This window comes from Typopeltis vanoorti, chromosome 1 (genome assembly GCF_054136105.1).
Source record: "Typopeltis vanoorti isolate ZY-2024b chromosome 1, IOZ_Tvanoo_1.0, whole genome shotgun sequence".
Taxonomy (NCBI): Eukaryota; Metazoa; Arthropoda; class Arachnida; order Uropygi; family Thelyphonidae; genus Typopeltis; species Typopeltis vanoorti.
In genome coordinates this window covers 122,501,770-122,514,852 of record NC_143549.1, presented here as the reverse complement: position 1 = coordinate 122,514,852, position 13,083 = coordinate 122,501,770, and the positions used below count along the sequence as shown (strand labels likewise).

At 36.0% G+C, this 13,083-nt stretch overlaps 1 protein-coding gene across 1 annotated transcript in view; it reads right to left on the bottom strand.

Annotated features, from left to right (window-relative positions):
• Positions 1–1,332: 1,332 nt before the first annotated feature.
• Positions 1,333–13,083, bottom strand: part of LOC150110372 (dnaJ homolog subfamily C member 9) — an 86,874-nt gene continuing 75,123 nt past the window's right edge. The window contains exon 5 of the mRNA XM_090393338.1: positions 1,333–1,671. Coding sequence (XP_090249464.1) covers positions 1,483–1,671 — 189 coding nt within the window. The 3' untranslated portion in view covers positions 1,333–1,482. The remainder of the gene's footprint in view (positions 1,672–13,083) is intronic.

Here is a 13,083-nt window from a genome sequence, read left to right as displayed (position 1 = left end):
AAATATAGTGTTGTACTATCTTATCCAGTAAGTAGTGCAACACCAAGGCAACTCGTGGCAAAGGTGGAGCAAGCTACCAGGCACTTCTAACCCAGTATCTCCCAAAATGCAAAACACATTTCCTATGTGGATATGTATATACTGTTATGCATTAAAGGGATTGGCCATCTACCTTTATTGAGGTCTCTTCAGTGGGAGCCAGGCCCAGAGCTGGAGATACCAGGCAGAAGCAGTAGCAAGTCATCTGTGCCTATGGGAGTTGCCAAAAGGTTTATCACCTTTTTTAAAAATTACTCTGGATTTAGAGAAAGATGTTGAAAATTTATTTATCACTAGGTTAGACTATAATAGATTTAGTTTAATCCTTTATCCCAGTGAGAGCAAACAAAGTTTGCGTCTGAAAATATCTTCAGGACTAAATATAGTGTTGTACTATCTTATCCAGTAAGTAGTGCAACACCAAGGCAACTCGTGGCAAAGGTGGAGCAAGCTACCAGGCACTTCTAACCCAGTATCTCCCATAATGGGAGATACTGGGTTAGAAGTGCCTGGTAGCTTGCTCCACCTTTGCCACGAGTTATTCTAACCCAGTATCTCCCATAATGGGAGATACTGGGTTAGAAGTGCCTGGTAGCTTGCTCCACCTTTGCCACGAGTTGCCTTGGTGTTGCACTACTTACTGGATAAGATAGTACAACACTATATTTAGTCCTGAAGATATTTTCAGGCGCAAACTTTGTTTGCTCTCACTGGGATAAAGGATTAAACTAAATCTATTATAGTCTAACCTAGTGATAAATAAATTTTCAACATCTTTCTCTAAATCCAGAGTAATTTTTAAAAAAGGTGATAAACCTTTTGGCAACTCCCATAGGCACAGATGACTTGCTACTGCTTCTGCCTGGTATCTCCAGCTCTGGGCCTGGCTCCCACTGAAGAGACCTCAATAAAGGTCGAAACTAGTCTGGGTAGATGGCCAATCCCTTTAATGCATAACAGTATACATATCCACATAGGAAATGTGTTTTGCATTTTGGGAGATACTGGGTTAGAAGTGCCTGGTAGCTTGCTCCACCTTTGCCACGAGTTGCCTTGGTGTTGCACTACTTACTGGATAAGATAGTACAACACTATATTTAGTCCTGAAGATATTTTCAGGTGCAAACTTTGTTTGCTCTCACTGGGATAAAGGATTAAACTAAATCTATTATTGGGAAATTCTGTTTTAAAGGTTAAGGGTATATTTTTTTGTACACAATTTATGGATGAAAGAATGCAACTTCTGTGTTCTTTATGCTAATTTATTTAAAAAAAAGTTACAAATCATTGAAATCATGTAAAATCTACATAGTTCTTTTATTAGATAACAAAATATACAAATAATATGCATTTTTAATATACTGACCATGTAACAAGAGATTTACATTTACACATATACTTAAATTTAGGTAATCATATTAATCTGTTCATCAATATTACAAATTATTTTTTCCCTTTACGCATTTTCTTTGTTTTAGGTTTTGCATATCTTTCTTGTAGACCATCTAAAAATGATTCAAACTGTGTCTTTCTTGCACTGCTTCTTTCAGCAATTGCTTTTTCAAGAGAATCCTGCTTATCTAATTGTAAAGTCTTTCTCATTTCTTCAGCTTCAGTAGCTTCAGATGCAAACTGTGGAGAGAGAAAGAGAGGCAAAGAAAGGTTAAATTACTAAACAGACATAGTAATTATTTAGATCATATGCTTTCATTTATCAAATTTAATACTCAAAATTAATTTTACCTAATACATCAATTGTGAGTAACTTATTTCCAGTGTACATCTACACATAAATAACAATATTTAATAGTTAAGTACACTAGCAAAGAAATATTCCAATGAAATGTGCTATGCAAACAAACTACTTGATTGGGAAATGTGTTTATTTACAAATGCTAGGAGAATTAGAAATAAGAGAGATGAAATTATTTAACTGAGTTTATTTTTTTTTTTATTTATTTGAAAATAGTTGAAATAAGTGAAACACAGTTGAATGAGGATATTGTGACAAGAATAGACATGGAAGGATATGGATGTTTTTCACGAGGGACAGAAAGGAAAAGAAGTGAGGGGAAGTGTGGCTGATTGATGGTAGAAGAAGAATTATGTCACAATTAGGTACAGATACAAGAGGGTGAAAATGGAAATGGTTTTGTGGTGGTATGATGTGAGGTGGAGGTTGACAGGAAGAGATATTTCGTTGGATGATGCTATAGTCAAGGGAATGTAAAGGTTGGAGATGAACAATTGTATAAGCTACTTGAGTTAGTGAACAACAGAGGGGGATTATTATGGGTGATTTTAATCATGGCAATATAGATTAGAATGAAGAGATGGCATTTGGGAATAAGAAAAATGAATTTTCTTGAGGGAAAACTACCTCAGTCAGTATATAAAGGAGAGCACATGAGGATCGAGCGTTTTACATCTGATCACGTCATCAGAGTATAAGATTGTGAGTCAGGTTTCACATTTACCTACAAGTTGGTGAGAGCAATCATGAAGTGGTCACCTGGGTTGTCACTAGCCATACAAACATATGTGAGGAAAGGATATATGTGGAAATACAATGCTGGTGTCATTATGACAAGCTTAGGAGACAGCTTAGAGCTATAGCATGGAATGAGGAGTTGAGCAGAAAAAGAATAAATGCTGCTTGGGAAATGGCAAAGAAATACTTAACAGCATCAATGTGCAAGTGTATTCCAAAGGCCTAAAAGCCGAATAAAGTAGGCATCAAACAGCTGAATATGGGCATTAAGCATGTAATTTGGAAGAAGAAGGCAGAAAAAGATGAATAATGGTAATAATCAGTTGCACAAGGAGTATAAAGAGCAGGACAGGAGAGTGACTCATCGGTAAAAACATCAAAAGTGCACTACAAGCAGAAACTAGCAACTAAGAAAAACCCTCAGTAGTTTTTCAATATGTATCAAGAAGAAAGAAGAATGATTATGGTAAGATGATGTTAATGGATAAAAGTGGTAGATTGGTAACTGCTGCAAAGGACATAGTTGAGGTTTTCATCAGGGTGTTGCTCAGTAGGAAATCAGAAGCTTAAGCATAGAGAATGTAATGAGAGATGGCGAGTGAGCAAGAGGTATATGAGGAGTTAAGTAAACTAGATGTCAATAAGGTAATAGGTCTTGATGATATATCACCATGTGTCTTAAGGGAATGTTCCAAGGAGTTAGTATCATCCTTGGCCTACCTGTTTAACAAGAATCTTGCTGTTGCAAGATTCTTGTTAAACAGGTTGTCAGGCAGAAGCCCCACACGAGTGGAAGAAAGGCAAAATTATAGGCTGATCTGTATATCTCAAGTTATAATTAAAGTATTGGAGAAGTGGGTTGACAGCAGTGGTATTCTTTGTGCTTGTCAGCACAGGTTTGTTAAAGGGAGGTCATGTTTTACCAACTTATGTACTATAACAATGTGATGAATGTATTGGACAAAGGAGATGCATATACAGTGGTATACTTAGATTCATAATTTTGATAAGTGGCTGGTCATCAGATAGGTATCAGGAAGTTGTGTATTTGATGGGTGGGGGAAAGAAAAGAAAACTAATGGTGTGCCACAGGGATATTTAATTTGTATGTTGATGATATGGGATGGGTTTAACTGGTGACATAACTGTTTGCAGATGATGCAAACTGGGGAGAGAGTAATGAGGAATCAAGCAGATGCCTTACAGGAGGACTTGAATAGGTTAGGTTAGGTTAGTGTAACAGTATGCAAAATGTCAGTTCAATGTTGCAAAATGTAAGGTTATGAAATTTGGTAGGCAACAAAATTTAGTGGGAAATCTTGATGGGGAGGAGGTGGAGAGGATCCAGAGGTGAGTGACTAAGATGATAGCAGGTCTATGGAATGAACCATATGAGAACAGCTTGAACATTTGTGGGTTGCAGAAACTAGTTGATAGGCAGAAAAGGGAAGATATGATTGAGACATTCAAATTGCTAAAAGGATTCTATAGGATTAATTCAGAGGATATTTTTGAGATCAGGACTGGTGGTGGGAGAACTAGGGGACACCTATGGAAGCTGTGCAAGAGTGTGGTTAGCAGGGGTGTTAGAGTTGGGTTCTTTACTTTTAGAGTGGTAAATGAGTGGAATAAGCTGCCAGAGTCTGTTGTGGGTGCTATGACAGTGAGCGAGTTCAAAGCAAGGTATGATAGATACTGTGAGAATGTCGAATAGTTGTGTGGACATGATGTTTAGGACCTCCCTCGACGAGTCTAAGGACTCCCTGGAGTAGCCCAAAATAATAATAATAATAAAATTTTGGAGGAAGGTGAGGAGATAAGAAACCTTAGAATGGTGGTAGTGGACAAGGATCTGAAGTTCAGAGCACACTGCACAAGTTGCGGAGGATCTTAATGTGTAAAATAAAGAGGCTCTGTTTCTATTGTATAAGGGCTTGATCAGGTCTCATTTTTGTGCACAGATTTGGTCCCTGGTTTTTGTGGTGAGGATGATATATTGGAAAGGGTCCAGAGAAGAGTCAAGACCAAGGTGGTAACTGGTCTTTGGGATATGAAGATAGACTGAGAGAATGCAGTTTGCAAAGAATATGAAGATGAGTGGGGATATGATTAAGACATTTAAGTTGGTAAAGGATTGTTAATGTGAAAGAAATTTTTCATTAAATAGAAGGGGGTAGAACAAGGGAATATCTCTGCACTGTAGGTGCCAGGGACGGATCCCCTTTCAAGTTTTTAAAATTCAAGGAAAACCAAGTTTCAAGTCATCAGAGTTCAAGGAGAACTGGGCTACCTACTAGTCCGGAACTCAGGGTGTTGGGCGGTGCAGACGCCAGGGAGGGTCCGTACCTCCCTTTTGATTCTTCAAAATTCGAGGAGAACCGACCTACCATTCCGGAACTCGGGGGGAGGTAACCCCCTTTCAAAGTCATCAGAATTCAAGGAGAACCGGCCTACCAGTCATGAATATGGGGGGGGGGGGCAGTGTAGGTGCCAGAGCCCCCTTAGTATTATATATATATATACACAAACTGACAAAGTATACCTTGAGTAACCTTAATTCAGTATCAATTTACATTATCTTATCGTACTTATAAAGACACACTTGATGTACACTCTTGTTCGGAATTATCACATATATAATTACTTACAATTCACGTTCAGTACTGCCTTTTACTTGAATCCTTTATTCACAAGAAAGTGCCCCTTCTTGATTTTCTGCCAAATTTCTTCTTTGTCCGAGTAGCTGATTATTCTATGCCCTTTAAGACCCTTGCGACTTACAATGCACCTCCTTCGATTACCGACAATGGACCTCATGTGGGGGTGGACCCACAGAGAAGATCCAGAATCCTGAGATGTTTCTCTTTAAATTACCAAAAACAGACCTCAAGTGGTGGCAGACCTGGGTTAGAGAAGGTGAAAACCTTAAGACCTACGATGCTTCTCTTTTGATTACCGAAAAACAGACCTCACATAAACCCAGGTAAGAGAAAGTTGAGAACTTTGAGACAAAGTCCTTCTGGAAGTCTTGCCTTATATAGACCAAGACTTCCATTACACATGCATGCATTTCTTGAAACTTCCATATGTGATCATGTATTGACATCCGACCATGATGACATCATACTTCGCATGTCTTGAAATTGCCATATATGGCAATTCTTTGAATTATACTAATTAGACATGAGTTAACAGCATTACATGATGATGTCATGCACCACACTATTTTAACAAAGCTCATGATTAATTTATTACAAATATAAGATTATTATAAGCAAAATTTGACATTTCTTTATAAGTGCAATCTCCTTAGAAAAATATGCAAAAGCAAACATGATGAGTTACATATCATGAGAGAATTTACAAAAAAAGTCTTCTTTCCCATCCAGGGCATTAGAGATGCTGGTTTTTAAAAAAACTCTTGACAATTATTTCTGTTGAAATCATTTCACAAGCTCTCTCAAAATACAGTTGCACAATAGTTCTAATGATGATCTGTATGAAGACGTGCATATGATTGGTGCAGTATTAACAAAAGATCGCAAGACTCAATGACAAAGACAAGCCGACAATTCTTGAGTTGAAATGCTGATTCTCTTCACCCGAATTCCAAAATATCTGAAACTGCCATAACAACATTAGTTTTAATATGCTCATATTGAGGGTGTTGTTTCTACTGTTTATTGCTCTGAAGGGACGTCTCATTACCGTTTGTGTACTGCTTCTGCATTGGGCTCAACCAACACAAAGTTTCAACCCTTTGGTTGAATTTTATTTCTGCTTGATTGCGTGCCACTTCTGCATCGGACTAGCGGGTGGACTCTCACACACATTAAACGACATGTTGGTTTTAATTCGGTGGGAGAATTTTATTTAAGTTAGCTTTTGTGGTCTTAATGACATCGAACATTTCAAATGCAATTGAACACTTAATTCATGTAATTGAAAATTTGGACAATAGTTTTTAGTTAGATAAGGTGTTTGGCATTACAACATATAGTTTTGCTTGAGTCTCCTATATACCTGCACAGTTTTTGTGTGTGTGTGTGGAGAGGAACATTTGGTTCATTAATTAGTACCGTTTTTATACCAGTTGTCTCTAATTGCACTATTTGTTCACAAACATATTACTCAGACTGCAAATGTCTCTTTACCTTATTCAGCGATACAATCAAACTATTTGTTTTTCTTGCATCTACAGCGAGCAATAAACAGCATGTTTACTAAACAACAATTACTATCATCCCATGTGAATTGTTTAAACTTTTTTTTCGTGTGCAAGGTATATGAGAAATTTTTTAATTTTCTATAAAATAAAATCAGGGATGCAAGTTATATTCAAGTAAATATGGTTGGAGAGCAGGTATGCTAACCACCAGGCCAACCAGGGGCCAGCTAAATAAATAAACATTACTGAAGTTGATTCAGTACTTAAAAACCTGTACAATGGGACTTACAAGCATTAGGATTGATCCTACAATGTATTAAAGAATTCCAAAGATTTGCACTTATATGAACACATAAATAATTGATCTTTAGTAATGTGCTAACTTGGATAAAGGTTCTCTTAATTATTCATTATCTGAGGTGGGAGATTAATGTCATTGCCCAGTGTGAGACCACCGTTTCCACTTAATGGAGGCCTGAAGTGGCTTGAAAAAGTTCAATGTTTGGTAGATAAAACATGGTTTCCAGATTATGCAAAAAATAAATAAAAAAGTATAAAATTGATAAAAAAAAATAGAAAAAAAATCCCTGGTCAAAATGTACTATAGGTTTACAAATAACCTTTTTGTGGGTGAGAGTGACACAGAGTTTACCCTTGAAGAACATGGGTTTGAACTGCGTGGATCCACGTTTTTTTTTGTGGAAAAATTTTTGGAGATTTGCAACAATTTGAAAAAAACTCACAGAATGAACCGTGTAGCCAAGAAATATAAAAAAATTAAGAAAAATTTAGGTATGTCATGAGTGCATAAAATACATGTAGATACTAGTCTATTTTATCATTTACTACCATTAAGTACACACAAATCTATTATAAAAATTTAAATTTATCAAAACTTATGAGACAGTATATTTGCAGTCGAGAGAAATGTAAACAACTGTAAAGATACAATATTAACTCATAGCATAACATTAACTGTTGTAATAAAAATAACTAATAGTGGGTTTATTTGTTGTAAGACTTGATATTACTAGTTACTGACTAGTTTCACCATGTGAACTATTGGCTTCATCTGGGTTTGGATAAACATACAAATACAAATAAACAACAAGCTTTGATTATGAATCAATGCATTATTAAAAAAAAAAAAAAATACTGACTGCGTAGGAACTATTACACAAATACAATAGAAATACGTGGAGTGTGGATGCTGGCAAATGGTCAGTCACTATTCATTTGCTGAACTGTGACTGAACAGTTCTGTTGTCGAAATAACATACTAAAAACCATTAACTGTTATGAATTAGCATAAATTAAAAATTTTATAATAATTAACTCAGTAGCATATAGGGTAGGCTACCATGAAACAATTGTATCTATTGCACTAGGCTACTATTATAACATCTACAATGTTTTTTTTTCATAATGAATGTTTATTTTCTTGATCATCTAACTAGAGTAATTATTTGGACAATGGATCAAGTGTTAACTAATAAATATTTATTAAACCTACTAGTTTCACCAAACTTTAGCTGTTGGCATCTTCAGGGTACAAGCACTTAGGTTAAAAAACATTACACAAATATGAATAACTGTCAAATTCTAACGATTATAGTTGCAAACTGAAATAGCATTGAATGTGAGTGATACACGTATCGCGTGTACATGATTAACTAGTTGTTACTAAGGAACGTTCTGAGGTTGCATTGAAGTTCATGTCATGTGTGTTAAGAGATCTAATTACGGTTTTCCATATCTCTGGGAGTATTAAACCTTGGTTCCTGTTAAGGTTATCAGCAGAGCGAGCGACTGTAGCTGCTTCTTTAAACATTCGGGAGTGGTAGTCTTCTTCTGAGTAAGGGGAAACAGCTTTTATCCCACTCAATGACATGTCTAGTTATAGAAAAATGAGATGACAGGCCTGATATATGTCTGTTGTTTTTGACGTAATAACCAATGTGCTCCTTCTGTCTAATTTTGAGGCTTCTTGATGTCTGCACGATGTAACTTGAACCACATGAGCATGGAATATTGTAAACTCCAGCATATTTATATAAAGGATGGTTATCTCTTTTGGAAATCTTAGTAGTTTACGAATTGTTTCTATACATTTGAAAGTCACTCTTATTTTGTGTGTTTCGAGGAGACTAGCTAGGATGACCGAGCTAGTCTTGGATGACCTACTTGACTTCCTCAATAAGATCAACTCCTTTCATCATTCTATTAAATTTACTCTGGAACTTGAAAGAGGCAAACAACTGTCGTTCTTAGATATCTTAATTAAGAAGCAAATTAATGACCATATAAACCTATCAGTTTACAGGAAACCTACGAATACAGGTCACTATCTACATTTCAGCATAGTACACATGTTAAAGAAAAGAGCTGTCCGCATCACAACAGATAATAAGGACCTTCAAGATGAGTTAACATTGATATCTAATAATCTTTACTTGAACGGCTACCCACGAAGACTCGTCAACAAAATCCTTTTCTCTGAACCACCACAAAAAGAGCAAGAGGATACTCAATATATCAAAACTATCGCAATTCCGTATGTGAGTGGCATCTCCAACAAGCTAGCTAGTCTCCTCAAACCACACAAAATAAGAGTGACAATCAAACCTATAGAAACAATTCATAAACTACTAAGATCTCCAAAAGATAACCATCCTTTCCATAAATATGCTGGAGTTTACAATATTCCATGCTCATGTGGTTCAAGTTACATCAGGCAGACATCAAGAAGCCTCGAAATTAGACAGAAGGAGCACATTGGTTACGTCAAAAACGGCAGACAAGACGTATCGGGCCTGTCATCTCGTTTTCTTATAACTAACCATGTCATTGAGTGGGATAAAAGCTGTTCCCCCTTACACAGAAGAAGACTATCACTCCCGAAATGTTTAAAGAAGCAGCTACAATCGCTCGCTCTGTTGATAACCTAAACAGGAACCAAGGTTTAATACTCCCAGAGATATGGAAAACCCTAATTAGATCTCTTAACACACAGGAAATGAACTTCAATGCAACCTACAGAACATTCCTTAGCAACAACTAGTTAATCATGTAAATGCGATACGTGTATCACTCATGTTCATTGTTATTTCAGTTTGCAACTATAATCGTTAGAATTTTACCGTTATTCATATTTGTGTAATATTTTTAACCTAAGTGCTTGTATCCTGAAGATGCCAAAAGCTAAAGTTTGGTGAAACTAGTACGTTTAATAAATATTTATTAGTTAACACTTGATCAATTGTCCAAATAATTACTCTAATCTACAATGTTTTGTATCATATAAGACAATATTGATGCAGGTACTGACAAACTTACGATTTTTCTTGTAAAGAGGCGATATAAACTTATGGCATTGATAAATACAGTACTGTAAATGTATTTTCTCTTCCTTATGATTTTCTTTAATAAAGTTTTGTTTTCTCAAGCTTACTTTATTGTAAGAATATAGTATATAATGCATACATACCATACAAAATATGTTAATTGACAGTTTATGTTATCAGTAAGGCTTCCAGTCAACAGTATACTTGCATAGTAATTAAGTTTTTGGGGAGTTGGAGCCCCTGTATCCTGCATTGTTCAATTGTGTGTGTATGTACACACACATAATTCTCTACTACACACACTATTCATGATTTTCACATGCAAATCTTAACACGAACATTTAAACATGCACATCTTGCAACAGATTTTTTTAATTTATTATTATTATTTTTTAAAGTGTGGTTCTCACCCATCATCGTCATCAAATTCCTGCCATGTATCCTCAAGGGGCATACAGGATATGATAGTACTACATGAAAAATTTACATCATTAATAACTTCCTATCTACAATTTTCCTCCAGGTCAGCCTGTTACTTGTCAAGACTCCAATATTATCAGATATTATATTTCTGTCATCTAAGGCACTTTGTACCGTATCAATCCACCTATATCTTGGTCTTCCTCTAGGTAGTTTTCCTACCAACCTGGCAGAGAACACTTGTTTTGCTAATCTTTCCTCGCCCATTCTGTTTAAGTGACCACCACCTGAGATTAGCTCTGCTAATGCATTCCTGGATGCTGACAATGTCAAGTTCTTTCCTAATATCCTCGTTTTTAATATGATATTGCCATTGATGCCATCTGTTCACGCCAATAATCTTTCTCAGGACTCTCATATCTGCCGTCTCTAGTCCTTGGTCAAGTGTTTTACTTCTGACCAAGCTCTCAGATCCATAAGTTAAAACTGGTTTGAACACTGTCTTGTATACAGCTAATTTAGTGTTCCGACTAATTTCTCTCTTATTCCATATGAATTTATTCAATTGACTTCCTACCATACCAGTGTTGTTGATTCTGTTGTCTATTTTCATATTTAATTTACCATCTTAACTAAAAATCGTGCCTAAGTAGCTGAAATGTTTTACTTGTTCTACAGGTTCTCTGTTCAATGCAGTTGACATTTTCAACAATTCTGCCTATTTTCATTGTCTTTGTATTGTTGACCTTCATACCATACCTATTACAACAGTTATTAAATTTAGTCAGTGAATCTTGAATACTTGTAGCAGATTTATTCAGAAGTATAACGTCGTCTGCATAAAGCAAAGAGCTGACATTAATATCTCCAATTTTCATATCATGTTTAATACCACTTTCCTTCATAATGTGACCCATATAGATAATGAATAACAGAGGGGATAATGTACATCCTTGTCTCACACCAGAATTAAGATTAAACCATCTTCTTGTACTTCCTTCAATTCTAACTGCTGACTTACAACTCAAATAAAGACTAAGTATTGCTTGATATAATGTCCCATTGACACCATATAACTGTAGCATATTGAATAGCTTCTCTCTTGGCACCTTGTCATATGCCTTTTCCAAATCGACAAAACTTAAATACAGATCTTAGATACTATTCCCATGCTTTCTCAACTATTTGTCGTAAAGTGAAGATCTGATCCTGACAGCCTCTATTTGACCTGAATCCAGCTTGTTCTTCACCAAGTTTTTCTTCCACAATTCTTCTCAACCGTTTCTCAAGTATACTTGCATAGATCTTACCAGGAACACTCAGTAGAGAAATACCTATGTAATTCTCACATTCAGTTTATTTCCCTTTTTATATATGGGTACTATGAGAGCTCTACTCCAATCATCGGGAATTCATCCCTCTGTGCACTCCTTCTGAACTATGCAGTGCAGCCACTGTAAGACTTTTATACCACCATACTTCAGCATTTCTGGTCGAATATCATCTACTCCTGCTGCCTTTCCACATTTCAAGCCTTTGATGACTTTTTCTACTTCAAGTATGGATATGCATTCCTGACTGTATGCCTGTTGAGTGTTTTTTACCACTGTCCTATCACTACTTGTTTCATTTAGCAATTTTTCGAATAATTACTCCATACTTAAAGGATATCTTTTTCTCCCGTTTTCATGTCATCTTTATCATCTCTAACTCCTTTTACAGCACTCTTTTCTCCGTTTCTAAGCTTCTTCAACAACCTCCAGAATATCTTGCCACCTTCTTGATATTTATTTTCTATGTTATTGCCAAAGTCCTCCCATGACTTTTGTTTAGCTAGTTTTACACAGTGATTAGCTTTCTTACATTTGTCTCTGTATTCTCTAAGAGCACAAGCTGACTTATTTGCCAGGAACCTTTGATATGCTTTCTTCTTTTCCTTCACTGCCTCTAACTATCTGTGTCCACCATGGAGTTCTGATTTTTCTATTCTTGCAGACAACCTCACTGCATGAATCTCTGGCTGAATCAATCAGGGTTTTCTTCAAGGTTTGCCACTGAATCTCCAAGGTTTGGTTCTTGTTCTCAAATTCTTTTTCATTTTTTCTTCGATAATCTTTGTGTATTTTAGTCTAAAGTTCACATCTGAGAGCTGCTCAACTTTTATTCGCTTTAAAACTTTCTTACATGTCATTCTTTTCAATATGAAATTCTATTTTATCCTGCTCAAGACTAAATAGTGATCGCTTTAAATTTCAAATCCTCTGTACACTCTGGTGTCTTGCACCAGGGAGAAAACATCACTATCAACAATAACATAGTCAATGAGACTTTTCTTATTCCTTGCCTCTTCTCTCCATGTAAATTTGTGCACATTTTCATGTTGGAACATGATGTTAGTAATAACCAGTCCATGTCCCGAGCAGCAATCCAACAGGTATTTGCCATTATTATTAGCTTTGCTCTTTTCTCCAAATTTTCCCAAAATATTTTTGTATGTCTGACAATCACTTCCTACTCTGCTATTTAGATCCCCAACAAGATCTCACCGGTTTTTGTCTTTTTTTTTTTTGTTTCAGTCACCCCTATCATGTCGATCTGGTACTTATCTAATTCCTCAGCTA